This window comes from Cheilinus undulatus, linkage group 15, assembly GCF_018320785.1.
Source record: "Cheilinus undulatus linkage group 15, ASM1832078v1, whole genome shotgun sequence".
NCBI lineage: Eukaryota > Metazoa > Chordata > Actinopteri > Labriformes > Labridae > Cheilinus > Cheilinus undulatus.
In genome coordinates, this window is record NC_054879.1 from 47,907,698 (window position 1) to 47,923,789 (window position 16,092).

At 34.9% G+C, this 16,092-nt stretch overlaps 1 protein-coding gene across 2 annotated transcripts in view; it reads right to left on the reverse strand.

Moving 5' to 3' along the window:
• arsh (arylsulfatase H) overlaps positions 1-8,103 on the reverse strand; it is a 26,398-nt gene extending 18,295 nt beyond the window's left edge. Inside the window, exons 1-6 of one of the 2 annotated variants that reach the window (XM_041806459.1) lie at positions 8,014-8,103; positions 7,257-7,412; positions 4,999-5,120; positions 4,761-4,883; positions 4,205-4,407; positions 1,610-1,830 (exon numbers count right to left, since the gene is read on the reverse strand). In XM_041806459.1, the coding sequence (XP_041662393.1) occupies positions 1,610-1,830; positions 4,205-4,407; positions 4,761-4,883; positions 4,999-5,120; positions 7,257-7,412; positions 8,014-8,018 (830 nt within the window). In that variant the 5' untranslated portion in view covers positions 8,019-8,103. The other variant, XM_041806458.1, reaches the window with a different exon arrangement.
• Between the last annotated feature and the right edge of the window lie 7,989 nt (positions 8,104-16,092).

A 16,092-nucleotide genomic window follows, 5' to 3' on the forward strand; every position in this document is an offset into this window, starting at 1 on the left:
TAGATCGATAGATCGATAGATCGATAGATAGATAGATAGATAGTTAGATAGATAGATAGATAGATAGATAGATAGTTAGATAGTTAGAGAGATAGATAGATAGATAGTTAAATAGATAGATAGATAGATAGATAGATAGATAGACAGACAGACAGACAGACAGACAGACAGACAGACAGATAGATAGATAGATAGATAGATAGATAGATAGATAGATAGATAGATAGATAGATAGATAGATAGATAGACAGACAGACAGACAGATAGATAGATAGATAGACAGACAGACAGACAGACAGACAGACAGACAGACAGACAGATAGATAGATAGATAGATAGATAGATAGATAGATAGATAGATAGATAGATAGATAGACAGATAGATAGATAGATAGATAGACAGACAGATAGATAGATAGATTATACCTTCTAATTCTGACATTTTTACGTCAGAACCTGTGACGGTCCTTCATGAGCTCTGTATGCTTTAAAGATACACTCAGGGTGTTCGTGATCAAAAATGCTCCATTAAAATCCGTTTAAAACACAATTTGGGATCCCTGAGCCAGTGAAAAACTTCTTATGATATTAGACTTTCATTTTGTAGTTATTGCTTCAACTGTGTAGTTTTCCTGTTTGTCACCAGGGTCAGCCACTCCTCCATCAGCATGAGGGGAAATGTCAGCTTTTATACTGATTTTTAACAGGGCCACTATTCTATCAATGTTATTAAATCTTAAAGTTTTAAACCCAATAGAGCATAAAAATCAAAGATGTTGCTCATTATTTACATATTCAAGGCTCTTCAATGAAATCTAATTTTTAAGTAGTATGTGAAAAATGTTTCCTTTGTTTTTTTACATTGCACACATCAGGGTTTTTAAAACTAACATGGCATTTAAAGGTTAAATTCCCCAAAATCTGATTGAGAAATGAGTGCAACAGAAGTTGGAAAAAATAATGAATGTATATCCTTCTTGTTATTCCTGCATGCTGCCATTTTGAACACCAAACATTCTCAGTCTAACTATTTATTTGACACCATCTGAGGCTTAAAAACCTGCACCTTCAAGGATTTCCAGCAAACATACAAACCTGAGATACTGTGTAGACACAGAGCCCATAATGGCCTCAGCTGGAGCATTAGTCTCATTCACTCACAGCTCTGAGAAAAACAAGTGTGTTCATCTGCAGCTAATTTCAGAAGAAACACATGAGCTGAACATGACTGACTCCAGCAAACGTGCTATAAATCTGAGAGCTAAAACACATCGTTACCCCGACTCTTTTTTATGAAGTTGGTTAATAGCAGGAATTTAAAACAGACAAAAGAATCCTTTTCTGCATGCTTCATTCTTTACTTTGATCTGAAAGATTATTTTTCTGCCTTAGGACTTAAAATATTAAAGAATTTTTTAAGAATGGTCAGCTGAGTTCATGTGACTCAGGAAAAAAAAAATCAAACATTCATCTGCTCGCTTCAGATGGAAACATCAAGCCACCCAGAGGGTTTATTGTGGTTTGGTCATTTCCTTTCATAGAAAAATCAAAACTTTTCAATTTTATGAAAGGACAAACACTGCAGATCATTCAGCCTTTGCCGTCCTACCTCTTTATAAAATTTTGTGCTTCTCCCAGAAGTCTCTGGGGTACCGTCTCCACCGTCATCGGCTGCTCGATCACTTCTTGGTTCCTCATGAGGATGCAGTTCCAGGCTGGCAGGAATTTAAGGGGGATGAACCACACGGCGGTTGCTAGGATACCGAGCGAAAACAGCAGCACCAGGAGACCCAGGTTGATCTCTAAGAGCCCAAACACGCGAGCACACACCTAAAACAACACACACATCGACACACACTGGCTGGTTCAAATAGTAAGCAGTCAGGCTGAAAATAAAGAATAACATTATAAACAAACACAACACTAACATTTACAAATCAAAGAAAATACAGCTGCTGAATAAGCATCTGTCACACTAATGTATTTCACATCATTTTCAGATTTACTGCAGGGCTGGTGCTCATTATACACTGCAATTAATTTTTCTAATGCAGTTCCATGAATTCACCACTAGGTGGCATCACTAACCATTACCAAAGACGTTATGTATTCAGTGAAACAAGAAGTTCATTGTGTGTGTTTGTTCAAACAAACTGTCCTCTATTTAAATTTAGATCTGAATGTGCTTTTATGGACTTCTCTCTTCCTGCTACACGCTGGTAAATACTTCTCTTTACTCTTCCTCCTCTTCATAGAAATTATCTAGTTATGAAGCTATGAAAATAATAAAAACATACTAGGAGGGGCAGAATTTTTCCTCCATCCTCTGATTTTAAAGAGTTTAGAACTAAATACATGTTGGGAGGAATAAAGTGTCCACATAAGAGGAGAGAAAAATATAAACATGTCAGAGAGAGATGAAAAATCAGACATCTATCAGATTTACTGAGATACAACGTAATCTCTGGGTCATTCGTTGATAGCTTCATAAAGTCCATCCATAAGAGCCTGAAAAATCTGATCTACCTGGAGAAGGCTTAACCCTTTACCTACTGACCCAGCGCTGGTGCTGTGTTTTATATGTCCAGAGTATTATTACCGTAACTCTGTCAAAGTTTGTCTGATCAGAAAAATTCCAACAGTGTTGGAAAGCTGAGAATTGTGGGCATGCGCACGTATATGGTTCATTACGGTATTCGCGACCTTTTTTTGGCCAAGCAGTGTATTACAGTAATGTTGAACAGCACTGCGAAAACGGCAGCTTTGGCAGAAGACAAATAAGAAAGGAGAGTGAAGGAAGAGAGAAAAAGGAGAGCGAGTGAGAGTGGTGTTTAGTTTTCAAAAATAGCGTTAGATAGTGGCATTTGTGCATGTCTGTCATGTGCAATAACAATATGTTACTGAGAATGCTGAGAATGCATTTTTCCACCTTTATTTGCACTAACTGTCTCCTATGTATATAGTTATCTTTTGCACTGTGTTTTGCACACCCAGAGTCCTAGACTCCAAAAATGACTGCTGATTGTTCTAAACATGTATAGGTTCACATTTCAAATGTCAAATCAAAACTTCATGAGCAATAACAACATTTCTTCTCATAAAAGCCATGAAAAACAAATCTGTTTTTGTGTTTTTCTTCTTTTAAACTGCTGACAATTCCATATAATGTGCAATAATCATTAACCAGATGTTGAAAAGTCAAGTTCAAGCACTCCTGGGAAAAGGGAGCAAAGCTCTCAGACTTAGGGCATTTGAATTTGAATTTGAATGTATCTATTTGATAGGGACGATGCAGTTTAACATAGTTCCATAACAGAGCATGATTCTGATGTGCTGCACAGAGAGTTTATAGCAACTGCTAGTTTCCAACTCTTGTCCCTAGTTGGGGGGTTCCTGACTATTATATACTATTAATATATTATTATTATTATTATACAATTATAATGTGGAAAAGTACATTTTGAGGTTTTTATTTAAAAAATAACGGTTATTATGAAGTTTGTTCAAAAATATTTGAATTATGCTCTAACGGCTGATGACTTGAAAAATACTCTGATTGTCATTTGCATTAATACTTAGGAAAATAAGACAAAAATATCATTTGCTCATGTAGAAAGCAGTGAAAACTTTCCAGGATTGAGTCTTTGTAGTTTATGAAACTTTCAGAATGTCAACCATGAAACCCTCCAGCATTTTGCATCCCTCCACTAAAATGTGCTCTCAGCGTCAGTGTAGCACACCAACAAATGAAACACTTCCACCCAAATTTCACACCAGATTTCATTCAGATACTGAGTTTATACTGGAATGGCTCCACTCCTCCTCTGTCAAACTGATCTCAGTGCTTTTTGTTAGCTTTACCTGTAGCAGTAGCTTCATTCATCTTCTCATCACCAATCCTCACTATATCTCAGTTTCAATGTTTCTCTGCTCTCCTCTAAAACAGGTTTCAGGCTGACATGGCTGCCAGTTTCACAATTGTTGCTTCTGTTTCCAATCTTTTTTTTCCGACCCTGTGGCTCGTGTCAAAGTGATTACGCATTAGCTATTCTGCTTTGGGGTGAACGGCACAGCCACTCTCTGTTTCTTTTTAACAGACAACCTAAATGCGTCCCTCTGTCTTGTTTGCTTTTCAATGATTCGAAGGTTTTCATCTCAAATAAATCGCCTTTATACATGTTTTATTTCATGTTTCATGCCTTACCAGAGTAAAAAGTCCAGCTCCGAGCATCATGCTTAAAATCTGGAGTGTTTGATGGAGGTCTGCCAAGACATCAGTCCCCTCCCCAGGCACACAGTCATTGAAAAGGGTGAAGGGCAGGCCGTAGTAGTAGCTGAAGCCATGCTGGTTTGGATGGTGGCAGTGGTCTCCTCTGCGCTCACAGTTCACACCTAAATGCCACTTACCTGCAGAGAAAAACAAACATGAGAGGCAGGAATGTGAAGGCAAGACAGGCTTTTACTCTGCAAATCACAGGATCTCTGCAGGCTGCATGCAAAACTATTTGGTTTGCTGTAAATTCTTTGAAAGGGTGAAATAGTCATCCACCTTAATGCTCCTTAATGGCATCCTTATGTGCAGGACTAGAAGAATGCAGTAGTTAGTATGCTCACACCTATCTGTGTGTAAACATTCATGTGTTATTCAGTTCAGCTAAGCCAGCCTTACGCCCTTCATGGAGGAGATTATGATCTACTGATGCCCCTTTTCTCAGGAGAAATTTCACTTATGAATAAATGATCAGAGGGTTTATTCTCACCCACTAGACCTGTGGTGTATCCTTGCTGCTGCAGCCTCTTAGCAAAGGTGGTCTCGGTGGCTGGTAGCCCCCCTGAGCCTCCGAGGAACAGCAGCACCTGAACACGGCCTGTGCTGCCCATTCCTACACAACACGCGTGCAAAAAACAAAAAAAAGCAACACGATGTCGATCATCCCTGAACAAATGTGACCAGGATGCTCCTGTTTGCTGTAGCTGAATAAGAAGATTATCTGTTACCTGAGCGGACTGCATAGCGCCCAGTCATGAAAGCAGCTCGGCTCGGGGTGCAGAGAGGAGCGGCTGCAATGTGCTGAGTCAGCTTCACTCCTTCAGATGCCAGTCTGTCTACATTAGGAGTCCTACAGAAACAAAAGAGAGGGGAGTAGGAGCAGAAGAGACACACAGGCAGTCAAATAGTACAACTAGTGCATCTTTGCTCTTCTTCATGAGTAATGCTGGCAGCAGGAATAGCTGCATTTTCACTGTGGGGTTCATGAGGGGCTATGTGGCAGGGAAGGCAGCATTGTCAGCTCTTTAAGCTTGCATGTACGGGAATGGTACAAGAAAAGTCTGGTAAGGTCGGTGGCAAGAGCTAACATGCAGGCTGGGTGACTCCGGGATGCCAGAGTTTACAGTCTAAGGTGGGACTATTCTGATGAAACACCAGAATAGGGACGGTCCCATTTGGCAACATGGGGATGTCCTGGCTGCAGCCCATCAGGTGGCATGACAGAGGGGGGCGGGGCATGTGGTTGGGGTAGGCAGCATCTGCAATTTACTCAATACAATAATTCCCCAGAAAACATTTAAAAAGAGAAATTTTGACCTCAGAAATTATCCACTGGAAGTCACATCAATCAGTTTTGTTCCCAAAATTTTATTGTGTTTAAAAGGGCTGACTGATTTGCAAAAATAATCTAATTGCAATATTTTCACAAATATTGGGATTGTGATTATTCTTGGGTTAATGTCATGTATTTTTTTGACAAATTCAAGCAATAAATATTTCATAAACAAGACCATGTGTATTGAAAACAATGAAATTACTTCCAAAGCAATTATTCCATAGTAGCATGAATCTGAATATGAGGGAGCAACAAGCTTTAGTCTATAAAGGAGGAGGCTGGGGTGGAGGAGGTGAAGCTTGAGTCTATAAAGGAGGAGGCTGGGGTGGAGGAGGTGAAGCTTGAGTCTATAAAGGAGGAGGCTGGGGTGGAGGAGGTGAAGCTTGAGTCTATAAAGGAGGAGGCTGGAGTGGAGGAGGTGAAGATTAGTCTATAAAGGAGGAGGCTGGGGTGGAGGAGGTGAAGCTTGAGTCTATAAAGGAGGAGGCTGGAGTGGAGGAGGTGAAGATTAGTCTATAAAGGAGGAGGCTGGGGTGGAGGAGGTGAAGCTTGAGTCTATAAAGGAGGAGGCTGGAGTGGAGGAGGTGAAGATTAGTCTATAAAGGAGGAGGCTGGAGTGGAGGAGGTGAAGCTTTAGTCTATAAAGGAGGAGGCTTGGGTGGAGGAGGTGAGGCTGGATACAGCTGATCACAGCTGGGGTCTGACTTTCTTGAAGGCTTCATCAGTTTTAGACAGAATGAGCTAACTATTTCTGCTCATATTGCAAATATGATGTCCTTTGCTTTATTTAAGGGCATTATCATTTTTATTCTGATTAGGAATGAATAGGTAAAGCATTTTTAAAAAACTGACACTTGAATGTTTGCATAATGTGCCAAAAATCTCTGCCGCTGCAAAAAATCAATTTATTAAACTAATATTTTGACACATTTCAAGTTAAAGAAATATTGCAACTTCTGTGATTTAAAAAGTGCAGCAGGCTATATTGTGATTTAATCTGATTTGTGATTAATTGCCCAGCCCTTGTGTTTAAATGTCAAATTTTAAGAAAGTTTGACATTTTAAATGTATAATTTTGACTCTTAATCTAATACTTTGACCTTTTCACTTTATCACTTCCACCTTCATCTCATTTTTTTACCTTTTAGGTGCACCATTTTATATTTTAAGTCATATTTTTGTCTTTAAAATGATTTTGTCTTTCCTTTTTATATATTTGCCTTTTAAAAGCATTATTTTAACATCTTGTGTTTTGACCTTTTGAACTAATAAGTTTGACTTTTTATTTCAGATTTAGAGCCTTTTAACTGATCATTTTGACTTTTTAAATCTCAAAATCATTTATGGTCAGTGCTAATGTTTGCACCTATAGTTTATAACTGCTGAAAGTGTGGTTGACAGTTTGGTTAAACCCTGTCAGGCCCTCAGGTCAGACCTTAATTCAGAATCCGGCCCCTTCTGTGATTGAGTCTGACACCCCTGTCTTAGACCTTGTTGTACGCACAGTTGCTTCTTTTCTTTTTCAATATCAGTGTCTGTTTGAGCTGTGAACACTACTGCCCAAGGCCTCTTCCCCTCAGGGTCAATAAACTCTGTCTTCTTATCTTATCACCTGATAAATGTCCAGTGTTTATCTCTGTTTGTACCCACCTGATGGTGTCATTGCCGTAGCATCCTATGTCACCGATACCCAGGTCGTCCACCATCATCAGAACAATATTGGGCTTCCTCGCCACCTCCTCCCCTGTGACATCACTACCTGCAGACAGGAGGAGGGGGAGGAGGAGACCTGCCAACAGGGGGATCCTGGGGGTGACAGTCACAAAAATGTCATCTTAAAAAAAGAACTGCAACCATGAAGAATCGATTAATCCTTTATTAGTTGATCAATAAATGGCACTCTAGCTCCTAGAGGTGAACATTTATTTCTCTCTAATTGTTGCAGACTGTTGGTGTGACTAAAAACAAATCACAGCATGGCTTAGATACAAAAAACGCAGCATTTAGCTTTTTTATTAAGTTACAATTATATAACTCCAAAAACTTTCCCTGAGTGCCACAGTTCCTCTTCAAAGTAAGAAGTGAAGGATGTCTGACTGACGTTTTTCTGACTGTAGAACAGGAACACAGGCAGGAGTGAACCTCAGACTGAGCTGGCTCTATTCATCTAAAGGTTAGCCTCCTTTACAGCAGTTACTCATTTTTAAAACTGTTCTGTTAACGTCCACAGGGGTTCACGTAGAAGCTTCACGTTTATTTGGAATGAAAAGCCTCATCTGTAGCACCAGTCAGTAAACTGAAGCCAGCTGCAGCGTCCTGTCTTACTTCCTCATTCTCTGCTGGTTCGGGGCTCCAGCAGTCCTCACATGTGTAGCTTCAATCAGACAAAGCTCACAGTTCCACTCACCTCATGACAGAACCCTGCACACACTCAGGAAACTTCAACGTCACACATTTTCTGCTCCGCAGCGGCGTCCAGTCCTTCCTGGTGGTTCGAAGCTGCTTTACCGTAATGGACGTAATATACGAGCAAAGAAATGTTTTGATTACCGTAAATCTTGTAATGTTGTTGAAGATTTTTTTTTTTTTTAAATCAGGTTTATTCTTTCATTTCAGTGTTAATTTTGACAGTTATTTTTAATTTGTTTGCGTTTTTTAGTTCGAGTTTTAATCTTGGGATGCAAAATTAAAAATATGAAATAAAACACAAATTAATTTCTTTCCCCACATTCTTGACTTTTTATGAAATCTTTCTTACTCTTTACTTTTCAGTTTTTTTAGCTTAACAAGGATATTTTAAATAATTAAGTTGAAGTTTACATTTTTGTACAAATATGATATGATCTCGCGGACCAGATATAATCATTCCCTGGGCCGGATTTGGCCCCCAGGCCTTGAGTTTGACACCTGTGCGATAAATGATTTTGAGATTTAAAAAGTCAAAATGATGAGTTAAAAGGCTCAAAATCTTAAATAAAAAGTCATGCTTTTAAAGGCAAATATATAAATAAGAAAGTCACAATCATGTTTTTAAGGCAAAAATATGGCTAAAAATCAAAAATGGTGCACCTAAAAGGTCAAAACATGATATCAAGGTTGAAATAATAAATTGAAAATGTCAAAATATGAGATAAAAAGCAAAAATAATAAATCGACAGTTTAAAATATGAGATTAAAAGTCAAAATCATAAATTGAAAAAGGTCAAAATATGAGAGAAAAAGTGAAAAAATGTAAGAAATGAAGAGGGGGCGAATACTTTTTCACAGCACTTTGTAAACAGTATAGTGTTGTATGACTATTACTGCATGCTGAGAATCTTACCCTGAATACCCAGAACCCCCTTGGGGAGGCTCCAGAGATTTCAGGAGGGGTGTGAGGGCCGGTCTGCTCCGGGGTCGTTAAATCAGGGTTCACTCAGACTGGGTTAGACTAGTGCTGTACTCAAGACCGCACCAAGGTTATCGTAGTTTTGGGTTTTTCATAGTTTCATACTGCCAGGAAATACGCTGACCCAGTCAATCCCATCCTTCCTGTCAGTTTAAATTCATTTTGCCTCAAACACACTGACAACAGCTGATCATTATTTATTCATTGTATTCTGATATCCTACTTTTATTTTTAAGCATAAACAGGGATAAAGAGGTCATCTTAATTCTCCTCAGACGAGCCTGAACACTCAGCTTTGGGCCCCTGTTGGCTTGTGGGGCCCTTTGCATTTGCATAGTCAGCAAGAAACAGCCCTGGGTGCAGCTGTTTGTTGTTTTAGCGAGTGCTTCTCCTTATTATCACATTAATGAAGTCAAAGAACAGCAGATCAGTGCTGGTCTAGACCGGTCTTGATGAAAAATCCCGAGGTCAGCCAGTCTGAGACCAATAAAATGTGGTCTTGAGACCAGTCACAAGTCCGAGACTGTTGTCGAGTGCTACAACAGCTCATACCATTTATACTTGTGCTTAATGCTGAATCATTCCTTTTAAATAAAATAAATTCCATTCAGTTATTAGAGACTAATCTGCCTCTGTTCAGCCCTCGGGCTTCTAGGTTTGAGTTTATCAATCTTTAGAGCAGTGGTACCCAACCTGTGGCTCTTTAAGTCTTAATCTTAAAGATTATTCCCCAGAAAACCTCAACAACAGGAAACTCTGACCTCAGAAATGATCCGTTGAAAGTCACATTAGTGCGTTTATTTCCCACACTCATCCAGAAGGCTGTAATTGTCAAATTTAACTGTCGACCTTTATTTTTTATGTCTCCATCGCCCTTATTTGCCATTTTTGCCACTTTTAATCATTTTTTGCAGTTTTTAGCCCATTTTTGCCTCTTCTTTTTGCCACTTTTATCCTGCTTTTTGCAATTGCATTTTTTACCCTTTTTCCCATTTAAGCTGCCTCTTGCCATTAAATATCACTTTTTCCTATTGTTGCTCATTTTCCCTCCTTTTTGCTGCTTTTTGCTCATTTGAAACACTTTTCACACATTTTTTTCCACCTTATTTGCCCCTTTATGACAATTTTTGCCATCTGTAACACTTTTTGTCACTTCTCACACATTTCTGACACTTTTCTCTCCATTTTTGAGAGTTTTCATCCAGTTTTTGCCATTTTAAGCCTATTTTACCCCAGTCACCCATTCTTGGCCACATTTTGGCTGCTTTTTTACCAGCTTTAACTTATATTTACCGCTACTTATATTTACTGCTACTTATATTTACCGCTACTTATATTTACCGCTACTTATATTTACTGCTACTTATATTTACCGCTACTTATATTTACCGCTACTTATATTTACCGCTACTTATATTTACCGCTACTTATATTTACTGCTACTTATATTTACCGCTACTTATATTTACTGCTACTTATATTTACCGCTACTTATATTTACCGCTACTTATATTTACCGCTACTTATATTTACTGCTACTTATATTTACCGCTACTTATATTTACCGCTACTTATATTTACTGCTACTTATATTTACTGCTACTTATATTTACCGCTACTTATATTTACTGCTACTTATATTTACTGCTACTTATATATACTGCTACTTATATTTACCGCTACTTATATTTACTGCTACTTATATATACTGCTACTTATATTTACCGCTACTTATATTTACTGCTACTTATATATACTGCTACTCATATTTACTGCTACTTATATATACTGCTACTTATATTTACTGCTACTTATATATACTGCTACTTATATATACTGCTACTTATATTTACCGCTACTTATATTTACTGCTACTTATATTTACCGCTACTTATATTTACCGCTACTTATATTTACTGCTACTTATATATACTGCTACTTATATTTACTGCTACTTATATATACTGCTACTTATATATACTGTTACTTATATTTACTGCTACTTATATATACTGCTACTTATATTTACTGCTACTTATATTTACTGCTACTTATATATACTGCTACTTATATTTACCGCTACTTATATTTACCGCTACTTATATTTACTGCTACTTATATTTACTGCTACTTATATATACTGCTACTTATATTTACTGCTACTTATATATACTGCTACTTATATTTACTGCTACTTATATATACTGCTACTTATATATACTGCTACTTATATTTACCGCTACTTATATTTACTGCTACTTATATATACTGCTACTTCTATTTACTGCTACTTATATATACTGCTACTTATATTTACTGCTACTTATATTTACTGCTACTTATATATACTGCTACTTATATATACTGCTACTTATATTTACCGCTACTTATATTTACCGCTACTTATATTTACTGCTACTTATATTTACTGCTACTTATATTTACTGCTACTTATATTTACCGCTACTTATATTTACTGCTACTTATATTTACTGCTACTTATATTTACCGCTACTTATATTTACCGCTACTTATATTTACCGCTACTTATATTTACTGCTACTTATATATACTGCTACTTATATTTACTGCTACTTATATATACTGCTACTTATATATACTGCTACTTATATTTACCGCTACTTATATTTACTGCTACTTATATATACTGCTACTTATATATACTGCTACTTATATTTACTGCTACTTATATTTACTGCTACTTATATATACTGCTACTTATATATACTGCTACTTATATTTACTGCTACTTATATTTACTGCTACTTATATATACTGCTACTTATATTTACTGCTACTTATATTTACTGCTACTTATATATACTGCTACTTATATTTACCGCTACTTATATTTACTGCTACTTATATTTACTGCTACTTATATATACTGCTACTTATATATACTGCTACTTATATATACTGCTACTTATATTTACTGCTACTTATATATACTGCTACTTATATCTACCGCTACTTATATTTACTGCTACTTATATATACTGCTACTTATATTTACTGCTACTTATATATACTGCTACTTATATATACTGCTACTTATATTTACCGCTACTTATATTTACCGCTACTTATATATACTGCTACTTATATATACTGCTACTTATATTTACTGCTACTTATATTTACTGCTACTTATATATACTGCTACTTATATATACTGCTACTTATATTTACTGCTACTTATATTTACTGCTACTTATATATACTGCTACTTATATTTACTGCTACTTATATATACTGCTACTTATATTTACTGCTACTTATATTTACTGCTACTTATATATACTGCTACTTATATATACTGCTACTTATATTTACTGCTACTTATATATACTGCTACTTATATCTACCGCTACTTATATTTACTGCTACTTATATATACTGCTACTTATATATACTGTTACTTATATTTACTGCTACTTATATATACTGCTACTTATATATACTGTTACTTATATTTACCGCTACTTATATTTACTGCTACTTATATTTACCGCTACTTATATTTACTGCTACTTATATATACTGCTACTTATATTTACTGCTACTTATATATACTGTTACTTATATTTACCGCTACTTATATTTACTGCTACTTATATTTACCGCTACTTATATTTACTGCTACTTATATATACTGCTACTTATATTTACCGCTACTTATATATACTGCTACTTATATATACTGCTACTTATATTTACTGCTACTTATATATACTGCTACTTATATATACTGCTACTTATATATACTGCTACTTATATATACTGCTACTTATATTTACTGCTACTTATATATACTGTTACTTATATTTACCGCTACTTATATTTACTGCTACTTATATATACTGCTACTTATATTTACTGCTACTTATATATACTGCTACTTATATTTACCGCTACTTATATTTACTGCTACTTATATATACTGCTACTTATATTTACTGCTACTTATATTTACTGCTACTTATATATACTGCTACTTATATTTACCGCTACTTATATTTACTGCTACTTATATATACTGCTACTTATATTTACTGCTACTTATATATACTGCTACTTATATATACTGCTACTTATATTTACTGCTACTTATATATACTGCTACTTATATTTACTGCTACTTATATATACTGCTACTTATATTTACTGCTACTTATATATACTGCTACTTATATTTACCGCTACTTATATTTACTGCTACTTATATATACTGCTACTTATATTTACCACTACTTATATTTACTGCTACTTATATATACTGCTACTTATATTTACTGCTACTTATATATACTGCTACTTATATTTACTGCTACTTATATTTACTGCTACTTATATATACTGCTACTTATATTTACTGCTACTTATATATACTGCTACTTATATATACTGCTACTTATATTTACTGCTACTTATATTTACTGCTACTTATATATACTGCTACTTATATTTACCGCTACTTATATTTACTGCTACTTATATTTACTGCTACTTATATATACTGCTACTTATATTTACTGCTACTTATATTTACTGCTACTTATATTTACTGCTACTTATATATACTGCTACTTATATTTACCGCTACTTATATTTACCGCTACTTATATTTACTGCTACTTATATTTACTGCTACTTATATTTACCGCTACTTATACATACTGCTACTTATATTTACTGCTACTTATATTTACCGCTACTTATATATACTGCTACTTATATTTACTGCTACTTATATTTACCGCTACTTATATATACTGCTACTTATATTTACTGCTACTTATATTTACTGCTACTTATATATACTGCTACTTATATTTACTGCTACTTATATTTACCGCTACTTATATTTACTGCTACTTATATATACTGCTACTTATATTTACTGCTACTTATATATACTGCTACTTATATTTACCGCTACTTATATTTACTGCTACTTATATTTACTGCTACTTATATATACTGCTACTTATATTTACTGCTACTTATATTTACCGCTACTTATATTTACTGCTACTTATATATACTGCTACTTATATTTACTGCTACTTATATATACTGCTACTTATATTTACCGTTACTTATATTTACTGCTACTTATATATACTGCTACTTATATTTACTGCTACTTATATTTACTGCTACTTATATTTACTACTACTTATATTTACTGCTACTTATATTTACTGCTACTTATATTTACTGCTACTTATATTTACTGCTACTTATATTTACTACTACTTATATTTACTGCTACTTATATTTACTGCTACTTATATTTACTGCTACTTATATTTACTGCTACTTATATATACTGCTACTTATATTTACTGCTACTTATATTTACCGCTACTTATATTTACTGCTACTTATATATACTGCTACTTATATTTACTGCTACTTATATTTACTGCTACTTATATATACTGCTACTTATATTTACCGTTACTTATATTTACTGCTACTTATATATACTGCTACTTATATTTACTGCTACTTATATTTACTGCTACTTATATTTACTGCTACTTATATTTACTACTACTTATATTTACTGCTACTTATATTTACTGCTACTTATATTTACTGCTATTATAACCCATTTTTCACCACTTAGATCAGGGGTGTCAGACTCAGTCACAGCAGGGGCCAAATTCTGAGTTTGGGTCCAACCTGAGGGCCGATCAGGGTCCACATTTACCATAAACTGTCATAGACCAGCAATGAATTATGGGAGAATAAAACCTTAGCACTGGTGAAAAATGATTTTGATATGGAAAGATGTCAAAATGATGAGTTTAATGGCGCGAAATCTGAGATCAAAATTCAAACTTTTAAAGGAAAATATATGAGATGAAAAGGTGAAATTACTATTTTTAGGAGTCAAAACATGAGATAAATTCAAAATAATTGGTTTAAAATGTCAAAATGTGAGATTAAACATTTAAATTTTAAAATTCAAAGGTCAAATATTGCCTTAAATTGAGGATCTAAAAGGTCAGATTATGAGATAAAAGTCAAAGTAAGGAGCTAAAAGGTCAAAATGTGAGAAAAAATTCATAATCATGAGTTTTTAAGGTCCAAATATTACTTAGATAATTAAAATTGAGGATTAAAAAGGTAAAAAAATACAATAAAAAGTCAAAATGTGAATTGAAAAGGTCAACATGAAATAAAAAGTTAAAACCACGGCGTCATAACTGTGATGTGCAAAATTTAGAATATGAAATAAAAACAGAAATGGATCTGACTTTTTATCGAATTAAGTCAACTTTTTACTTTTTCTCATTTTTATGACTTAACAGGGATATTTTAGTCCAGTGGTTCTCAACCTTGGGGTCGGGACCCCCTTCGGGGTCACGAAACACTGAGAGGGGGTCTCCAGATTCCAAAAAAAATTAGGAATATTTTTTAAATTACACTGTTGCCACTTACTAAACTTTAGTCAAATTTTAACCTATTTTTTATCATTTTTCCCACAAATTTTAACACATTTTTACCAGTTAAAACTCATTTTTGCCCATTTTTAACCCTTTCCACCACTTTTTTCTTCCTGTTTTTGCCACTTCTAAACCAGTTCTTGCAGCTTAAGCCTAATATTACCTCTGTTGGCCCATTACTGCCACTATTAACCCCATTTTACCGCTATTTATGCCCAATTTTCTTATTTTAACCACATTTCACAAATACACCCGTTTTTTCCAGTTAACTAATCTCCACCAATAGCTGTCTTTTTTCTTTCTCAGTTAACAGTTTTTGCCAGTTTAAATCAATTTTTCACCAAATTTTCACCCATTTTTGCCCATTTGAAGCCTTTTCAGCCTCTTTCTGACTCTCTTTTACCACTATTTATGCCCATTTTTAATTTTTTTTTTTTCAATTTTAATCTAATTTTGCCTCATCTAACCCATTTCTCTACTTTTAAAATCCAATTTCCCCTCCTTTTCTACCATTTTTGCAATTTTTAACCCATTTTGATTCTTTTTTAACAAAGGGATTTACCTTTCTAAGAAGGCTATTTACTACACAAACAATTAAAAAAGATATTTCTTTCTT